Here is a 21,671-nt window from a genome sequence, read left to right on the forward strand (position 1 = left end):
CCATTATGACTTGTGCTTTTAAGTTCTATATATGTTATCCATCTCTTTGGGGTCACCAAGATCATATTTTCTTATACATTTTTTTTTTTTGAGACAGAGCCTCAAGCTGTCACCCTGGGTAGAGTGTCATAGCATCACAGCTCACAGCAACCTCCAACTCCTGGGCTCAAACCATTCTCCTGCCTCAGCCTCCCAAGTAGCTGGGATTACAGGCTCCCGCCACCAGGCCCAGCCGTTTTTTTTTTGTTTGTTTGTTTGTTTTGGGTTTTTTTGGTTGCAGCCGTCATTGGTGTTTGGCAGGCTGGATTCGAACCCGCCAGCTCAGGTGTGTGTGGCTGGCGCCTTAGCCACTTGAGCCACAGGTGCCGAGCCTCTTATACATATTTTATTTCTTTTTTTTTTTTTTTTGGTAGAGACAGAGTCTCACTGTACCGCCCTCGGTAGAGTGCCGTGGTGTCACACAGCTCACAGCAACCTCAAACTCCTGGGCTTACGTGATTCTCCTGCCTCAGCCTCCCGAGCAGCTGGGACTACAGGCGCCCGCCACAACGCCCGGCTATTTTTTGGTTGCGGTTTGGCCGGGGCCGGGTTTGAACCCGCCACCCTCGGTATATGGGGCTGGCGCCCTACTCACTGAGCCACAGGCGCCGCCTCTTATACATATTTTAATTCCTTTTCACTTTTATTTGTTTCACTCATTTAGAACATTCTATTGTTGGAGATGAGAAAGAGAAAAAGATCTATGTTTTTGTTTTGGGTTGGGTTTTTTGTTTTGGGGGATTTTTTAGAAATCCAGTTATTTACCACCATTTTCCCTACGGACCTGAAATCTTCCTCTGTCATTTGTCAAGTTACCATAGGTATCTTTCTAAATTCTACATCTGGTTCATTTATTTACTATACTGTTTCAATTACTATAGCTTTACAATTATTACTGATACTTGGTAAGGCAAGTCCCCATGTACTAAATCATCTTTTTCCAGAACTGGCTATATTTATTGTTTAATTTTTAGAACAAATCTGTCAAATTCTATAAAAATCTTGAATTAAAATTGCATTGAAATTAAAGAAAATTTTGGAGTAAGTTTTCATAGCTCCTAATCAGCATCCTTACTTATTAACTGGTATATTTATCTATTTATTTATATCTTCTTGTGTGCATGTCAATAAAAATTTCAGAATTTTATCCACGAAGATAATGAATCTGTTTTCTTAGATACATTGTAGGAACTTAATAATTTTTTGACTGTATTGTAAATGGAAACACTTTTCCTATTACTTTTTCTTACTATTTATTGACCTTATATTCCCTTTTTAGGCCTTATACCCCTTATTTCTTATTTGTTTTACTAGCTTGACCATTCTAGAATTTTCTATGCAAATGCTCATAATTTCTAAGGAAGAAAATTCAAAAATTATATATCTCTTTCTTCTAATACTCACGCCTCTTATTCTTCATTTTGGAAATAAGCAGGAATAGAAGTCTTAAATAACTAGATATGATCTCTAGTAAAATACTAAATGATGACTGAGTTAGTAGAAATTCTATACTCATTTGAGATTGGAATACGAGTACATCTAAACATCAACATTAAGATACAGCCTATTATTTATCACCTCATCTGAGACTTTTGAGAGTAAAAGGGACTCAAGGATGACAGGTATAACCAGGACCCTACAGATAAATCAAACAATTGAAAAGCAATGGGCATATAGAATTCTATACTTCCAAACTGTAGAATACAATTTTCCCCAAGTATTATAAAAACTTTACAAAATTGACCTTAATATGGTGGCCATAAAACAGTTTTAACAAATGTCAAGGGTTGAAAACAGAACATGTCATCACAAAACAATAAAGTCAGACATTAATATCAAGATGATAACTAGAAAATTATCAATTGCATTAAAATACATTTCTAAATAAATCTTCAATGAGAATGAAATTTAAAAAGGAAATTAGGAAATACTTTGAATTGAGAATAAAAATTCTACATTTCAAATCTTATAGGATGCAGGGAAACAATATTAAAAGGGAAATGTATAAATAGTGTTTAAGAAAAGGAAGAAGGCTAAAAATTAAATGAGATAAGTATCCATCTGAGGAAGTCTGAAAAAAATAACGGCAAAGAAAGTTGAAGTGAAATAATAAAAGACCAGAAAGTCATGAAAAACAAAGCTAATATAAAATGGGGGATGAACAAAACTAAAAGTTGTTTTTTAAAAAAAATCTAACAAATTAAATAGCTTTGGGTGAACATGATAAAGAACACGAAGCACAGAATAAAGAAGACTGTCTCCAGATATTATAAACATAAAAAAGAAAATAAGGATAGATAGTATGAATAGTTTTATGACCATAAATGTTAAACTTTAGATAAAATAAATTTTTAGAAAACTATAACAGCAAAATAGACACAAGAAGAAATAAATAGGACACTAAATATATCCATAATCATCAAAGAAACCGAACCAGTAGCCAAAACTACTTCCAGAAAAAAAACCTCTAGGCCCAGCGGGCTATTCCAAGCTAATTTTGCCAAACATTCAAGTAAGACATAATTCTACCTTAGACAAATTTTCCCACACAACAGAAAAAGAAAACTTCCCAACTCATTTTATGATGCAATTTTCCAACAAGGATATAATAAGGAAGGAAAATAACAGGTGAATTTGGCTAATGAACATAAATACAAAAATCCTAAATAAAATCTGAGCAAAATGATTCCAACAATATGATCAAGATAGATTTATTCCAGGAATGAAAGGTTGGTTGAGATTTATAAAAATAATATGTAATAACATATAAAAATTTAAAGAGAACCTCACTAGATGCAAAAAAGTACTTGATAAAATTCATCATCTTTTAAGCAAATTAAAAAAGTAGGTAAAATCTTACTAGAATAAAGTGTATGTACCTAAATCCTTCAACAAAATCATACTTAATAATGAAAAAATTAAAAGTTGTTCCCTTTCAGAAAGGAAAAAGACAAGGATGTTTGGTATCAGAATTTTTATTCAACGCTGTCCTGGAAATCTTAAACAAAATTAAGGCAGCAAGGAAAAAAGAGGGAAAGGGAAAAAGATAGAAAAGGAATAAATAAAGTTGTCATTGTTGGCAGATGACATGACTGTACATATGAAAAAGTCCAAAAGATTTCTGATTAGACCATATGAATTAGTAAGAGAGTTCGACAAGGTCTCTGAATCCAAAATAGCTACATATAAAAATCAATTGTATTTCTATAAATTTGTGACAATTAGACAATGAAAATTTAAGAAAAATGTCATTTACATGTATAATAGCATTAAGCATTAAGTGACACTTAAGACTAAAGCTAAGAAAAATTTGCAAGATTTATACAAAAATAGTAAGAACACTCAAGAGAAGTAGTACATTAAATACACTCTAAACTATTTAAAAGCAACCTAAATAATACGGAAAGATATAACTGGTCAATAGATTTGAAGACTTAATATTGTAAAAACACCATTCTTCTTAACCTATAGATTCAGTGTTTTCCTAATTAAAATCCTAAAAGTATTATAGAACCTGACAACTGGCTCCTAAGCTTGCAGTGAAATCCACAGGACAAGAATAGCAAACACTCTCTCATGAAAAAGAAGTAAGATTTGTTCAACCAGGTTTCAAGACCCCTGTTCCATCACACCGTGCACAAGAAATGAATAGCTGGTGGAGCTGTAAAGACCTAGGGAACCTTTAGAACAGTGATTTTCAACCAGTGAACAATGAGAGTTAGGTATGCTGCGAAAACATTTTAAGGTCATTAATTACATTATTTTCAAAAGATGTTCAAAGCACAGTAAGTAAATTCTTTTCTTTACTCGTTTTTTTTTTTTTTGATCAACATAATTTAAATGTACCATGAAAGTTTAACTATAGATTCAAGTGTGCTGGGAGATAAAAAAGGTTGAAAAACACTGCTTTAGAAAATATCTGACAATGTTATTATGACTTCAGAGTAGAGATATTCTCAATCAAGAAATACCATGCTTTAAGCAAAAGCAAAATAATGATAAATGTAACTATCCTAAAACTAAAGATTTTTGTATATCAAAATATACCAAAAAGAGAATCCAAGAAGTGGGAAATTATACACGCAGCACACATAAGTGATAGAGAACTGGTCTCAAAAATACTAAGAAATCACAGAAGTCCACAAAAAAATGTAATTCAACAGAAAGACTTACACAGATAACCTCATAAAAGAAGAAATCCAAATGGACAGGAAACAAATGAATTAGTGATCAAGGAAATGCAAATTAAGACCTCAATGATAAACCACTGTTCACCCGCCAAAGGAGCTAAAACTGAAAAGGTGGACAGTATCAAGGTGGTGAAATTACAGAGGAACAACTGTCAGCCCACTGATGGGCTATGTATTTGAAATGCACACACATGCGCCTCTGCAATTTGTAAGAATGTTCATAGAGGCATTATCTATAACATCATTCTAATGGAAACATAATTATTGTAGTTTATAAACTACAGTATGTATTTTTACATAATGAAATTCTGTATTACATACCAGAGCTACACATAATATACATTAAGTGGGAAGAGAAAAACAAAACTAAAAGAATATGTATCATTAATTTATATAAACATTTTGAACATTTATATAAAATTCAAAAATTGGCAAGACTAAATATTATCATTTTGAAATGTATATATAAGCATTTATCTATATTCATTTTGGGGATTTATACCTTTTAATTTTTATAAATGTTCAATGGTTATTGAAGAGAACGTACACCCTGTTTTGGTTACAGGATTTTCTATGCATATATAAACAAAATAAGCACACGTGTATAATACATGCATATATACACACACGACGTATATACCAATGTGGTTAATTTGCTTGATCTAACAATTTGAATAAATTCACGTTAAAAAAGTTCTCACCATGATAGCAGATTTGCCAGTTTTTCTTTTTAACTCTTTACTTTTGCTTCATATTTTTCCAGGCTGTGGTTAGTTGCAAACATGTCATGATTATTAATTATTTCCAGTGAGTTTGTCTTTGTAATGTAATAAGACACACTTCTCTGTCCCTATTAATGTTACTCAATTTAAAGAATACTTTTGGTAATTGCTACATAAAGTTTTTTTGTTGTTGTTTAGAATTTGCCTGGTATGTCTTTTTCTACCTCTTTTCTACATTTTAGTTGTTTAAATTATTTTTTAATGTGTTTATTTTTAATTGTCTTAGTAATGATGGACTAGCTTGTGAGGTAGCCATGTGATTAGAGATAGATAATCTATAATGTTACCTAGTAATCTACCTTGAACCATCAGCAAATGGTATTTCATTATGAGGCCATCTCCAGAAAACCATCTCTCTAATCCCCTGAATGTCTTCCTTTAATATCAGAAATTGTTGGTAGAAGGCAAGCCACTTTATTTTCTATTCTTCTTGCCAAAAGAGACTAAAGCACTAGTTTTTTGTATTAGAAAATGTGTCATTTTCAGGTTAAAAATTGAAATTAGATTCCATTATATGTGTGTATATATATACATACACACACACATAAATATATATATTACTATATTTTAAAATGTGATTTATGACACATGGGCATTGTTTTTTTATTTTTCTTACTAAAAGCCTCAAAGAAACATTTGTAAGCAAAATCTTCACACTTTGTGGGCAGATAATTTTATGAATGAGAGGTTTACTAGAATTGGGGGAAATGATTCAATTAGAAAATGTGAAGAGAGATTAGATTACAGTTGTGACTGGATTGAGGGCAGGGCTGATTTAATTAGAATCCTGATAGTTCATAAAGAACCTGATACATCACATGACTTATTTAGAGATTCTCTCCTGAAAGGAAATCATCTTTTTGGGTCTTGTCTTAATCTTCATCTGAAATCAAGATTTTAGGCTAGCAGAATGTCAGTTCCTTTTTTATCCTTTAAAATATAAAACATTAAGGCAGTAACTTTTTACATTAGAGCATGATTTTTTCCTCGTAAATCTTACTTACTCGTGCACTCATTGGAGAAATGTTTATTGGGCAAGTGTTGGCACCAGGTATTGTTTTAGATGCTTGGCTTACATCACTGAGCAAAACCACGGTCCCTGACCTTACAGAATTTATATTCTACAAGGGAGAGGCAGAGAAAGAAATAATAATGACATATGTCATGGCTGAGGATTTGTGCTATGTAATTATGTATAACGTTATAATTTTTAAAAAGAAAATTAAGAACAGGATAAGGGAGATTTGGAGTACAGGATGTTGGAGAATAGTGGGTGAGAACAGCTGTGATTTTAGATAGGGCTGCCAAAGCTGGCTGGGCCTCATTTGAACAAAGACTTGAATAAGATGGGGAAGAGTAGTAGCCTTGGTAAAGAAAATAGCTAGTGCAAGGGTCCTAAGGCAGGAGAAGCTACTGGGAAGATGTGTGACTTAGAAAGGCATGAATGAGTGATTAAGGTCAAAACGTAAGGGAAAGGATCCACCACCGAGAACCCCGAAGGTCACTGTGAGCAGTTTGACTTTTACCGTATGAGCAGGAGCCAGTGCCTGGCCGGATGCCCTTTTCTCCCAATCCTGTCCAACTGTATTATTAGTTTTAAGTTTTTAATTTGATGCAGATCTGATGCTGTGATAATTGTTAGTTTCCTTCCATTTTCCTTATGAGAAGGGTAAGTGTCTTTCATGTTTACGGCATATTACTGACTTGGAATTGCTTTTACTGATGGTTTGTTTATATCCTTTGACCATTTTTAAAGTGGGTTGTTTATATTTTTTACATTATATGTATTATTAATAGTAGCAGTAATAACCCTTTATATATTATAGGCATTACAAAATTTACCTGCTGATCTAGCGTTTATCAAGTGATTTCTGGCATCTCTGTCAGAAAATTAATTTTTATGTAGGCTGGGTGCAGTGGCTCAAGCCTGTAATCCTAACACTCTGGGAGGCCAAAGCAGGGGGATTGCTTGAGCCTCAGGAGTTCCAGACCAGCCTGTGCAAGAGCAAGACCCCATCTCTACCAAAAATAGAAAAACAAAAAGGGCTGAGGCAAGAGAATTGCTCAAACCTAGGAGTTTAAGGTTGCTATGAGTTATGACATCATCACAGCTTTCTACCAGGGTGACAGAGTGAGACTATCTCAAAAAATACATATTTTTTTTATATAAATGAATTTTTTAATTATTTATTTTAAAGCTCTAAGGCAGTGGGTCTCAACCTTCCTAATGCCTCCTAATGCAACGACCCTTTAATACAGTTCCTCATGTTGTGGTGACCCCCAATCATAAAATTATTTTCGTTGCTACTTCATAACTGTAATTTTGCTACTGTTATGAATCGTAATGTAAATATCTTATATGTAGGATGCAGTTTCATTGTTATAAAGGGTTTGCAACCCACAGGTTGAGAACCACTGCTCTAAGGTGTTCCTACTTAATCAGATCTTTCCAAACTCCAGGTTCTACAAATAGTAGAATAGTAAATTTCTCCTTTGGTTTTTCGGTTTCTTTTTTCCTTTCTGGGTGTTGTTTTTGTGTAAGCTTTGAAACTGAAATTCCTGTACTACTTCCTCCCATAAGAACAGCTTTTACAATCATGGTTATTATGTACAACATCCTTTTCATGTTAAATTAAAATACTACCTTTGTCATGTTAAAATGAAGAGTTTTTTTTTTTTTTGCAGTTTTTTTGGCTGGGGCTGGGTTTGAACCCACCACCTCCGGCATATGGGGTCGGCACCCTACACCTTTGAGCCACAGGCACCGCCCAAAATGAAGGAGTATTTTTTTTTTATTATTATTATTTTTTTTTGGCCGGGGCTGGGTTTGAACCCACCACCTCCGGCATATGGGACCGGCGCCCTACTCCTTGAGCCACAGGCGCCGCCCAAGAAACCAAAATCAAACCAAAATCTCAAGGCTCCTCCTTAAACTCTTTTTCCTTTACTTTTCACATCCTGTTCATTTGCAGGTCTTGCCAATTCAACTATGAAGGAGTATTTTTAAGGTTAAGATACATTATATCATGTCTAAAAGCTGATAAGGCATAGCTCCATAGATATGAGCAATAGGAACGTAGCAGGATGCTGATCACTAGGACAGCTGGTGGGACTGGAGCTCAGAGCACCAAGGGAGGAGGAGTTGGGCTCCCTCATCTCTAGAAACACACCCAGTCAAAAGCAGCTTGATAGATCTACTGAGATGGGAGATGAGAACTCCTTGTTTAAGAGCTTATACTTTCCCAGAGAAGTCAGAAGATCTATTTACTCTCAAAAAAGAGGATGCTTAGGGAAAAGAAGGTAGAAGATGCATGTAGACTTGCAAAAAGAAGGAAATGTGGAGATCATATTACTGCAGACGGGGAAAATAAACAATCAGGAGAATTTAAGAGAGAGACAGAATTAAGAACCCAATTAGATTTTTGTGGTAATAGGTTTAAAATAAAAATTCTTAGGATTTTTGCCAGCAATGACTGGTAACATGAATTTTAAGTTTTTAGTAAACTTCCTTTAAGTTTCTTTTTCTAAATGCTTTCAGATCATATAAGTCAAAAGCTTTTAACTGATACTGTATGTTAGTACTGATGAAATTGAAGGTAGTTATTTGAACACAATGGTGGTGAAAAGATAATAGTAGTAGGCTCAGAGTTAAATGGATTGAGGTGATTCACTTCAAACCATTTAATAAAGGATTAATAAAGAGAGACTGCAGGCAGTTGGAACATAAAAATTGTGAGTATTTTCTATAATTGGGTATTTTCTATAATTGTGTTGCCATCTTGCCATGTTACTTCATTCCTCTACTTTATATTGCATTATTCATTCATTCAGTAAATACTTACTCAACACCTATTATGTACCAAAGAATACACCAGTGAACAAGAGACAAGGGTCCTGCTTTTCTGGTACTTATGTCCTAATACAGGAAGATACACAATAATAATAAAAATATTATTAATAGTAGCTAAGATTTACTTAGCAAACAACAGAAATGCCAACTTAATGGCATCTAGAGCTTTGTGTCTTAGTGACAAGTTGGAAGTGAAGTCAGGGAGGCAGGCAGAAGCCAGACTCAATGGGGCCTCGGGTCACTTTAAGAAATGTGATTTTTATTCTAAGTGTAGTGGAATTTCATCCAGTAAGGTAACATCATTACTAATAGATTTTACTTTAAAATTGTGGGTCACAAAAAGGAGTAAACTCCATTAGGAGGTAACTCTAATCATGGTGGGAGATGGTGGTGGCTTGGTTGGAGATGGTGGCAATGGAGTGAAATTTAAGGTTTAAAGTTTCAAAGTTGAATTGGCAAGACCTGCAAATGAACAGGATGTGAAAAGTAAAGGAAAAAGAGTTTAAGGAGGAGCCTTGAGATTTTGGTTTGAGTAACTGTTATGATAGTATCCTTTACTGGGATGTGTGGTAAGACAGGAAGAGGAATATCGTTGGTAAGAAAAATCAAGATTTTCACCTTGAACTTTACGAAAGAAGAGGCATTTTCTACTCCTTTTTTCAGTTAAAAGTTTCAAAGAAAAGAATTTAGTGGAAACAGTATTTACATGTTCAATTTTGTTATCTCCTTACATTTGAAACTAAATTTCAGAAAACGAATTTTCATTTAACTGATATTTACTGAGCAGCTACTATGTCCCAAGGTCTATGTGATGAGATACCAAGACAAAGTAATCAAACAAGACCCCTGCTCTCAGAGTGCTTTTGGGGGGGGGGGTGCGGTGATAAGAGAGACAACTGATGCCTTTTTTTTCTTTTTCCTTTTCGTTGTCTTATTAAAGCTGCCCCTAACGCTCGAGTAGCCATCTTAATAATTCTATCTCGTGCTCCTGGCAGTCGGGCCCACCGTTCTAAACGATTAGCGTCGTAAACGCTAACACTGACATCTTCCCTCCCCCTGGAACTTCAGCTTTTTTTTTTTTTTTAACCAACAATACGAATACAACCTAAGCTTCGAAGTCTAATATTTTTGCAGGAATGGTACCTTTATAAAGATCGTGGTTGCCCTCGTACATATATGTTCTTTCTTCATATCCAATTAAATGAAAACACTAGTTTTTTCCGCAGCCCAACTCCCTAGGCTGGCTGGGTCTAGCACTGGAGAAAGGTTGGCAGCAGGAGGCGTAGAATTTGAAGTTTGGTGTAATCCTTTTCCACGCTCTCTCCCGCTAGCCGGGAACGTGGTGTCGGCTACCGGGGCTGTCCACGCGGTACAGGAATGATGGAGTCTGGAAGGGGGTCGGGGAAGGAAAAGACGGAAGAGACATTAAGTAATTGGTTCCTCAAGGTATAAAATGATGTTTGGGGTCTACTCCGAGGCACTGATTTCAAACGCCCGCCCCCTGGGCCGTTTCAGCCCCGCCCCTTACAACGTCACACCGACTTCCACTTTGGCCTCTGCGGATTGGTAGTTGCCTCCGCCTCGGAGGCGTGGCTAAAGTGCTGAGGTTTTGCTTCCGGGTCTTGGGCTTTAGTCTTGCGTGCAGAGGCTTCTGGGAGCCGAAGCGGTAATTGTGTCTGGATGGTCTGCGGGGGCTGCAGCGTCGGACCTCGGCTAAAGTGAGCTTCGGGAGGCTAGCAGACTATCTTCCTCACCTGGGTGGGAGGAGAAAGGGCATTTGGGGTCGGAGATGGCGGCAGAGTACCCAGCGCGGAAGGAGGAGGCCCCAGAGGCGCGGGCCAGCGGCGGAGGCCAGCGCCTGTCAGGCCCGCTACGGAACGCGCTTCATGGAGGCAGGTGTGCCTGCCGCCTTAGTGACAGTCCCAGAGGTGTGTAGGGGGCGGTGCCCCTGGCGCCAGAAAACCCTGCTTTTCCTCTCTGTGGATACACGCCTTTGCCCTCCTTACCCATTTGCTTTCGCGACGCTGACAGGGTTTAGGAGCCACATATGCTGGGCAGCGTTTCTTAGGCTGTTCAAAACAAAGTAGTACAAGAAAGGAGGCCTTGGTTTTTGGTCACCTCCTTTGGGGGTGAGGTATCTGTCTTTTTGAGCATTCCTTAAATTAAATCTACAAAAGATTTAATTTATGATAGCTTTTGGAGGAGGAAGATCAACAAATGATTGTTGAAGTTTGTTTATGTAACTGTCATTGAAGTTCAGCACTCTTTTCGCTGGGATACTCAGTAACTTTGTCACTGGTTTTTAAAATATAGGTATCTATAGCTTTTGTTTTTACTGATCTTTTTCGCCATGTGTGAGATTTAGGTAAAATGCAGTCCTTTAGGGTGTATGGTGGAGTAAGAATGAATTGAGAATTTTTAAAACTCAGTCATGGCAGTACTGTTATTTTACAAGGGATTTGACATGTAAAGTGTCGTAATTCTAAGTATCTATGAGGAGTATCCCCATTCTACAGATGACAGAAATTTAAGCCAGTTGACTCACCCAAGGCCACACAATCAGAAGAAGAGGAACACAAGATCAGATTTTCATGACAGAATTTTTTGTACTAAATAAGAGCTGCCTGAGAAGCCATATTCTTTGAATAGCCTAAGCCACATAATTTATTTTCTTGAAAAGTTTTGTTTGAGAAGATTATTTAAGCAAGTTTTGGGGAATGACTTCGGGAATATATTTCAGAATGATGGATATTGGTTAATGCTTTATAAAGTGAGAGTTTGTCATGTTAGAAATAACTTGGTACTGTTTTTCTTCAAAGCGTAAAAGATGACCACAGCAGCCAGGCCAACTTTTGAACCTGCCAGAGGTGGAAGAGGAAAAGGGGAAGGTGATTTGAGCCAACTCTCAAAGCAGTATTCAAGCAGAGACCTACCCTCTCATACAAAGATAAAATACAGGTAGTATAGACTCATTTTTTCTTATTCACAAAATATGACCAAATCTGTTTCTGGCATGGTTATGATACAGTATCATGAGTTATCTAAGTTATAATCACTTTAGTTATTTGTTACTATGGGAATAGAATGCAGTCAAGTGTTTAACACTAAAATTGTGCTCTATGATTTTAAAACCAGACATCCCCTCAACAGAAATTCCTATTAACCAGGAGTTTCTATATATAGATGGCATAATAATTAATATATTATCTCTGCCAGGCTCAGGGGCTCACGCCTATAATCCTAGCACACTGGGAGGCTGAGTCAGAGGATCACTTGAGGCTAAGAGTTAAAGATTGATGTATAATCTCAGAAAGACTGTAGGCTATCAGTATAGGCCAAGTCAATATGGGATTGAAAATGTTACAGTAACAAGTCCTGAGTTGATACAATACAAAAAGACATTGTAATGAATCAGTCTGTCCTTTTATGGGAAAATATGTGATTATATTACTGAAATAACAAGAGTTCCTGCTAGTAACCTTCAAATTAGATTATGATCTTGTTTACTCACTTCTTTTATACTTAAAGGAAAAGATGCCTTCCTGATTGTACAGCCACAGGTTTTGCTTTTATGTAACATTTTTGCCCTGGTTTATTTCTACTATAGACAGACAACTCAGGATGCTCCTGAAGAGGTGCGCAACCGTGACTTCAGGAGAGAGTTGGAAGAAAGAGAGAGAGCTGCTGCAAGAGAGAAAAATAGAGATCGTCCAACCCGAGGTACCAACACTGTCCCAGACATTGTCTCACAAAATTATGTCATCAGTAATTTTTCATTCATAATGCTAATTGGGAAAAGTTAGTATTTTTGTTTCTTTGCTGTTAAAGATTGATATGATCAGTAATACTTTCTTCAGTGATTAGAGATGATAATAAAGTTCATTCAGATTCCATCTTTATATACTTCTATATTAGAAGGAACAGAGTGATCTGGGGATATTTAGCAGTGCTTATTTCAGTTAAGATCAAAGAGTGTTTCTTTGCTTATAGCATCCAACCGTGTGGTTCTGTTTATCAGATTGTCCTGTTTTTGAAACTGGCTATGGGAGGGCATCTAAAGGGATCAGTTATAATATTGTTTCCAGCATAGATATAATCTGTTACTGAATTTCTGAGTGAAGCTTCAGTTTCTGTGTTAAAATTAATGCTTTTATTAATCCATTCAACAAATATTTACCAAAAGCTTATTTGTCAAGCACATGATGCTTTTAGAGTTGGCTTGTGCCCACAGATCCCTAAAGCCTAAGAAATGCACTATTTGTTTCAGTAAGCTGATGATGTTTATTTTCCCCTAGAACATACAACCTCCTCTTCAGTGTCCAAAAAGCCTCGGTTAGACCAGATTCCTGCTGCCAACCTTGATGCAGATGACCCTCTAACAGATGTATGTTCTGTTCCTTCCTTTTATCTCTATTCAGTAATTTATTTGCCACACTTTTCTGAAACACTTTTTTATGCTTTTAGCTTTAGAAGTGACCTATAATTTATTTTTATTTACTGTTACTCAGAGGGAGCCCTGACCTCAATGCTAAACTTTACAGTTGATTTTACAACAGAAGGTATTATTTTGTGTTAAGGACTTTGAAACAAATTTGCTCTCTAGAGAACCAAATATGGAAATAATCTATTAAAGGATATGCTCTCCCCCCAAATAATTTCCTGTATTAAACCCTGCGGATTGGGCGGCCATGTTATTAATCTCCGCAGGGCTCTCTATAATAAACAGCAGCCTCTAGAAGTACCCAGGGGCCTTTCCATATTAAATATGATGCCTCTGTAGACATGCACTGCACTTAATGGTTTCCTCTATGCTTAGGAAGGGAAGTAATCTAAGCAGAAGGTTTTTAAGGATTAGCATATTACCATTAAAATTCAGTGGGACCTTATAGCCTCTAAATAATTCTGTAGTTTTCTGTATACAGTACAGTGAAAAAATCTTAGTGGCCTACTAGGGGTAATATCTAATTTGTGCATGTCACTAATTAATTCCTTTTTTTTTTTTTTCAGTTTTTGACCAGGGCTGGGTTTGAATCCACCACCTCTGGCATATGGTGCCAGGCCCTACTCCTTTGAGCCACAGGCACCACTTTTTTTTTTTTTTTTTTTTTTGAGACAGATTCTCCCTCTGTCACCAGACTAGAGTGCTGTGGCATCATAGCTCACAGCAACCTCAAAACCTGGGCTTAAGGGATCCTCCTGCCTCAGCCTCCGAGTAGCTGGGACTACTAGACCACACCCAGCTGATTTCCCTATTTTTAGTAGGGGTGGGGGTCTCACTTTGGCTCAGACTGATCTTGAACTCCTGAGCTCACACAGTCCACCCACTTTGGCCCAGAAGTACAGGCATTAGCCACTATACCCTGCCTATCAGCAGTTAATTCTGGAGTTGCCTGATGCCATTACTAATAATAATTAAAATAGGAAATCCAATTTTAAGTGAGATTTAACAATTATTCATTTGAAATTACTTTCTTCTCTGCTCGGCGCCTGTGGCTCAAGCGGCTAAGGCGCCAGCCACATACACCTGAGCTGGTGGGTTCGACTTCAGCCCGGCCTCATCAAATAACAATGACAGCTGCAACCAAAAAATAGCCAGGCGTTGTGGCGGGCGCCTGTAGTCCCAGCTACTTGGGAGGCGGAGGCATGAGAATCACTTGAGCCCAGGAGTTGAAGGTTGCTGTGAGCTGTGATGCCACAGCATTCTACCGAGGGCGACAGCTTAAGGCTCTGTCTCAAAAAAAGAAAGAAAAGAAATTACTTTCTTCTGGGAATTTAGTACCCTTTTTTTGCATTTTTTTTATTGTTTGCTAGGTTAAAGTCATTTTATGCTACATAAAAATATTTTGATTCTTAGGGTGATAACACTGTATATATATATGTACTGTGTTTTGCTGTTAAGTATTTCTTTTCAATTTTTGGAAATACTTTCATATGGAAATTCTCTATTGGCCATATACATTTGAAAGGTTCTTTGTCAGGGGTTGAAATTTTAGTGACTATTTATAAATTTTAATTATGTCCCAAAGTCTTTATGGAAAGAAATGAATAATGTGTACTTTCTCTTCATTCTTCTGGACCATCACGATTTTGTTTAAGGAAGAAGATGAAGATTTTGAAGAAGAAAGTGATGATGATGATACTGCAGCTCTTCTTGCAGAACTGGAAAAAATTAAAAAAGAAAGAGCTGAGGAGCAAGCCAGGAAGGTAAAATCGAAGTGTTAAATATTTACAACTCCCATCTTCTCACACGTACTAAAATAGAAATATTTTTTCAATTCATGTAATATCTTATATTAGAAATTTTCCTCACCATGTTCTAAATAGCTCCTGTAGATCTATAAATCTTAATTATTTTTTAAATTCAAGGTATCTGAGTAATGTTAGAAATTCCTTCCAAATTGTTTGAATATGCTTAATAATGCTTGCTAAATTGCTAGTCATTCACTTGTTTATTTGTTCAACAGACATATAGTTTATAAATTGTCAGAAGAATCAAAGATGATTAAGATATAGCCGTGGTCTACAAAGATCATCTCTCTGTTTCGCTCCTGCCTAGGCGCTTATTGAAGCAATCTGTCAATAGATTGTGTGTAACCCAGGACAAATTACCTAACTGCTGAGCCCCCATCATCTCTCCATTTACAAAATTTGATAAGAGAATATTTAACTCAAAGGTAGTTAAAACTTTGAATGAATGAATGAGAGTGCTGATAATAAGAGGTGAAACTGGGCAGGCAAGCACAGGTCAGAGAATTATATTTATTATAATTTATCTATAATTATATTTATTATAATTTATCTATAATAAATTAACACTGATGGAGTCTGAATTTTGTTCCTAAGGTTATAAGGAGTTGGTTTGATTTCAACAGGAAATTGATAGGATTGGTTATGCATTTTAGAAAGATTACTCTGGCAAAAATATAGAGGATGGATTAGAAAAAAACAGACTGGGCAAGACATGATTGCAAGAGGGACTTTACCTAACAATTGCAATCAGTGTAACCTGGCTTATTGTACCCTCAATGAATCCCCAACAATAAAAAAAAAAGAAAAAAACAGACTGTTCCAGTAATCCTCACATGCACTTTGATGGTCTAAACTTGTATAATCGGTGTTGGAATCAAGAGACTTAAATAGATGCTGTCAAGGAAGTGTCAGATTGTGGCTGATTATATGTGGCAGCAAAAATGACCCTCCAGTCTCTACATAGATATTGGTGTCAAGAAGATAGAGATGAGTTCTATTTTGAATATTCAATTTGACATGTTCTGAGACGTTCAAGTAGAGATGGCTGTCCCCATTTTCAGCCATAGTAGCACAGCTTTTTTTATGGACTTCTGTGTAAGATTTCATTTAAGCGAAGAATTGGTCTATTTAAAAAGGAGGGGAAAGACTTGGAAGAAACACTGTCATAGGGTAATGCTAGAAGTCAGGGGAGGGTGGAGTTGAGGGAGTCAGAAAGGCCAGGGAGGAATTCAGAATAGAAGTAGGATTTGTGGTAGGCTTTGAAGACTGTTAGAATTCAGACTAGAAGAAAAAAAGTATTTTAGAATACGATTCTCACCAAAGTTTGGCAAGGGAAAGTATAATTTTAATAATGGATTACAGTTTTTATATCTAATTTTTAAAAAATCGAAGAACAAAGAGTTATATTCCCAGTCTCACTTATACACCACTAGAGGGCAGTTGTTCCAAATTCTTTTAGCTTCCCTAACTGCTCTGAATATTTAGAGACCAGCAATTTAAATTTAGTTGACTTTCAGGGAAGGTAAACATTTCATTTGATTTAATTTTTTTAACAGGAATATTTTAATCTGAAGAATTGCAGTATGTTTAAAGTTGTCAGCTAGGTAACTGAGAAGGGAAAAAGAGCAGAGGTAGCAAACAGGAAGTAGCCACCACTCTTCAACTGAAGGTACAAAGGGAAGAGGTGAAAATTGTTAAACTTAGAAACTCATAACAGGAGTCCTATGGAGATAAAAGTAAAATTTCTGAGGACAGAAATCCAAAAGTAGGAGCTCAAGCCTTGCTGGCTGGGGCAAGAATCTCTGAGAGATACAAAGAAGCTGGTTTTATAAGTAGGACAAAATTGACAAGCAGGTTCAGCTACTGCTGTGGGAAAGATGTGCTTCTGGCAGAAGAAGCTTTGCTAAGGTCTTCTCTTCCTTCTCCAGCCTTGCAAGCTCCCTCTAACACCACAACCACCACACCCCCCAAGAGACTCTGAAAGGGATCCAGTTGGAAAAACAGAAATGTCATTTGAACTTTTAGCCCCAACAACATAAAGCAAGGGGATAGAAGGGTGTTTGGACTTGAAAAAAACTAACTTAAATCCTCCCAGCCTCTTATTCTGGTCACTATAACCTAACAGTGACCAGCTTGTGGCACTCCAAACCCCCGCTGATCACTTCCAACTACTACCACCAGTAGAGAATGCCACTTTAGTTCCCAGGGTCTCTGCTCCTGCCCTGACAAGTATAAGCAAATCTTTACCACTTTCCATTCCTGATTCCACTTTACTGCCTGAGCAAGTCACAGAGTTCTGCGGGCAGGAGTCCCCGTTGCTAATTTCAGCATGGTGAAATGGAACCATCTGCCTTACAACCAGGGAAGCTGTTAGCAGAGAAGGTAACATTTTAGACAGAAGGTTTTGCAGAAGTTTTGTGAGTTTCACCTACTCTCTTTGTACAAAAATGTGTTGATGTTCTCCAGGTTAAATAACAGCTTTGTTTCTTTCATCCCTGTTTCCCTTTCTATTGGTTGGTTTTTAAGGTTTCTCAAAATCAGGTTTTCATACCAATTAGCCTATGTCAGGGGTCAGCACACTTTCTATAAAAAGCCCGATAGTAAGTATTTTAGCCTGACTGCCCATGCAGTCTCTATTGCAACTTCTCAACTCTGATATATATACCACAAAGGTAGCCATAGACAGTACATAAGTAAATGGGTGTGGTTATGTTCCAATAAAATTTATTTATAAAAATGGACTGGTTCAGATTTGACCTGAAGGCTGTCTAACTTCTACCCTTCATGAAGCACAAGGTTCCTGGCATTTGAATAGGGGAGAGGTGAGGTCTTTTTTCCCTCACCTGATTGTGTGTGGCAATCATCCAGTAACTCTAAAGGAAATAATATTCCAAAGAAAAAGGCCAAGACCTTTATGTGTCACACACATTATCAGTAGAAGTTTACTTGAGCTCCTGTTGTTGGATACATTGTATACTTGAGCTCCTATTTTAGCATTTCAGAAACATGTCTTTTCATTTTAAGCAAAAGTATAATTTGTTGAAAATAGATACATAAATTTTAGAAAGCTCTCTGTTCTTAATCTTGGTGGATATTTCCTGATTTTAAGTCTGAGCAGTGACCTGAAAGAATCTCCCTGTGCATTCCCTGCATGTTGTTTCTTCTTACGCCCAGTTATTTGCCCTCCTAAAAGTGAAAGCATTGTTCACATTTGAATATCAAAATGAAATATCAGTAATCTGTGTGAAAAATTAAGGTATTAAAATAAAAGTTCATTTTAAAATGACTTTAATGCAGTCTCTTTTTCCTTGATCTGTTAAGTCACTGATTTCTATCCTCAAAACAGAGCAAAATGGAGTTTAATTTAAGCGAGCTTAACAGGGAGATAAAATTCTAAGTTATAGCTTAGAATTTTATGCCTATTATTTTCCCAATTCTAAGAATGGAACTGAGGTTGAGTTTGAAAACATTGACACTAAAATAAAGATGAAGAAAGACACTGTGTTAACAGATGTAGGATGAGAGGCATAAGAATAAATCGCAAGAACAAAATTCTGGTAAATTAGTAGCAGAAATGAATGTTAACTGAGTATCATTTTTACATGGTAGCTTGTCTTAATTTATGAGCTATTTCTTGGTTAGTAATAACTTTAGTCACTAAAGATGCAAGTTTGTATGGTTAGTAATTCAAAATAATATTTTTCATCACAATTTAATATAGCCCTTAAAAATTGAGATAATAGTTTTGCTAAATGTCTTTTAATAAGTGAGACTTTTCTAACATGTCTTAAAAACCAAAAAATAAAAAAAACCTACCTTGATGTTTTCCTTCCCATAAAATCCTAACAATCTTTTTTCTTTTTTAATGAGTTAATACAAGAAAATAGAAGGCAGAGTTAATATGACTCTTCCTTTATCATGGACAGGAACAAGAGCAAAAAGCCGAAGAAGAAAGGATTCGTATGGAGAATATTCTGAGTGGAAATCCTCTCTTAAATCTCACTGGCCCATCCCAGCCTCAGGCCAACTTCAAAGTTAAAAGAAGGTACTGTTCAGTAATGGGTTGTGTATGTGTGTGTGTGCGTATGCACCTGGATTGTATGTGGAAGTATGTGGGCTGTGTTTGTCTGTGTGCATGCACACAGATTATGAATTGGAAGGCAAAGAGGTAAAACTTTTAAAACCTCATCTGTCACTGATATTCTTCTCTACCAGTGACTGGAATAATGAAAGAAGGTAAATGAAGGAAAATAAACTTACTTCCAACTGATAGTTACAGTAAGTAGCTGTGTACCAGATGATAATGTGAGCCTTGGGGACAGAGTAAGGAACTGCGCCCTTGCCCCTACAAGGCTTACATTTTCAGTGTGCATGTCAGGGGTTCTCAAGACCACCCATCACATTCAGAGACTCACTGGAAGAAGTCAAGGAGTTGCATATACTTACACTCATGGCTAAGATAATAAAGATACATAGCTAAATCCTAAGGGGAGAAGATAGAAGAATCCACGTGCAGCCCTCCTCTTCCCTGTGTTCTTCCCCTCCTGTGAGTGGTCACACCGAGTTCAGTGTCCATCACCTGCCCCCGCATCCTCTCCCCAAGCAACGATAATATATAGTGATGTGGATGCGTATACTGAGCCCATTAGAGCCTCGGTGCTCCATGCTTTTGTGGGGAGGGGGAGACCATGTAGGCAACTTATGCCTAGCATACACCAAAATCCAGATTCAAAATAGGAAAGTAAGTATTCAGAATATACCACATTATTTATATGCTCTAGGCACAGTGACAGTGAGAAGATTCCTGAAATCCAGGTTTTCAAACGCCAGGCTTGCAAACAGGCTTTTCTAAGTAAAGGATTTATAGTTCTGCCTTTATTGGATACAGATGGAATTGGAGATGGAAACATGTCTTATGTTCCAGTTATATTGATGTACTCAGCTTTTTTGTTTCTGTGTACTATGTCAGGGACGGTGCCCCTGTTCTTTGGCAGTTTATTTCAGCACACACGTGTGCACGCACACACACACATCACATGGGCTTCTATTTTAGTTATATTCGTGAGAGTTTCCATATTATGTATATGGATTTGTGTTGTATGTGCTAGACAATACTCTGAAACCATACTTTGTTTTCTTTTTTTTTTTCATGCTTTGTTTTCTATACCACATGTATTTTATAGCTTACCTGTGGTGTCTCTTAAGTGCTTATGCAATGTGGAATCTAACCAGCGTTCTGCCCTGAGCTTGTCAATTTATCTTCTCTTTGGTTAATGCAGATTTGGGCCATCATTGACCCTTAATTATTATACTCCAATATATGTCATAATTAAACTGCAGAAATTGATGAGCTACTTTCATCTAGAGATGTCTATAGTAATACCAGGGAGCAGACCTAGGTGCTCCCTCTTTGTTTTAGACTTGAAGATTAAGTATTTATGCAATTAAAATCTAAGTATTACTGCTTTCAGTTGAAAAGTTTCTTTTACAGGAGAAGTAATAAGAATGTTTGGTTTGTTCTAAACAAGAGTTGCCTTTCCTGCTATATAAGGCAAGATTAGGCATTAAGAATTATTTTATTCTTTGGGTATAATTGCTGTGTCCAGTGCTGTATGTGTTGAGCATGTTCTGAATGACTAAGCTTTGCAAGGTACATGGTATTCTTTTCCCCTGATGCAGATTTTTTAAGACATTCTATTTTCTTTTTTCCCTTCAGGTGGGATGACGATGTTGTCTTCAAGAACTGTGCAAAAGGTGTAGATGATCAGAAGAAAGACAAAAGATTTGTAAATGATACACTGCGATCTGAGTTTCACAAAAAGTTCATGGAGAAATATATTAAGTAGTACAGTTTTATGTGCTTAATTAAAGACTGTAAAATGTGAAGGATCATTTTTCCTTTTTCCTTGTCTAAATTGTGTATAGGCTTCCCTAATTTTAAATTCCAAAATACCTTTTTCTGTAGAGATACTTTATTTGATAATGGACTTTGGAATAGGTTGAATCTGGTCTCCATTCTCTAACTTTCCTATATTTTCTTTTTAATATGGGAAAAGGGAATCTAAATAACCAATCTGTGTCCCCAACTTTTTCTTAGAGCTTATATAGCTTATAAAACTTTGCTACTAAGTAATTTAATTTTTGTATTGTGTTTCTTTGTATATTAACTTCCCCCCCTCATTTCTCCCACATTGATTTAATGTCAGTTCACTTGTAATATTTTCTCTGTGTGTTCTTTAAGAGTACGATGAAAGACTAGAAGGATTCCTTTTTGGACCACATGTTAGTATGAAAGGGTCATCAATCAGTAAGTGGCTCGGTGTGTGTCTGGAGTAGCATCACGTGTCTCACTCTGCAGGCACTCCTCCTTCCCCTTGGCTCGAGAGGGGAGCTGTGTAAACAGTTCTGGAAAGTATGTAGCACTCACCTGTGTTCGTCTGGACACTCACCTGCCGTGTTTCTCTGAAAGAACACTGACATGCCTGAGGTGCAGAACCTGGGAAGTTTTAAATCAAACAATGCTTAAAATAAAATTTTTGGAAATAGGATTCTGTTCATTAT

General features: G+C 36.6%; 1 protein-coding gene across 1 annotated transcript; it reads left to right on the forward strand.

The window, feature by feature from the left end:
- Positions 1 to 10,500: 10,500 nt before the first annotated feature.
- Positions 10,501 to 21,002, forward strand: CWC15 (CWC15 spliceosome associated protein homolog). Its single transcript, XM_053562837.1, has 7 exons — positions 10,501 to 10,579; positions 11,681 to 11,819; positions 12,469 to 12,581; positions 13,157 to 13,245; positions 14,958 to 15,065; positions 19,037 to 19,155; positions 20,827 to 21,002. Exons 2-7 carry the CDS (start codon positions 11,689 to 11,691, stop codon positions 20,954 to 20,956), a joined length of 690 nt encoding a protein of 229 aa, XP_053418812.1. The 5' UTR covers positions 10,501 to 10,579; positions 11,681 to 11,688; the 3' UTR covers positions 20,957 to 21,002.
- The last annotated feature ends 669 nt before the right edge of the window (positions 21,003 to 21,671 follow it).

This window comes from Nycticebus coucang, chromosome 14 (genome assembly GCF_027406575.1).
Source record: "Nycticebus coucang isolate mNycCou1 chromosome 14, mNycCou1.pri, whole genome shotgun sequence".
NCBI classification, from domain to species: Eukaryota; Metazoa; Chordata; class Mammalia; order Primates; family Lorisidae; genus Nycticebus; species Nycticebus coucang.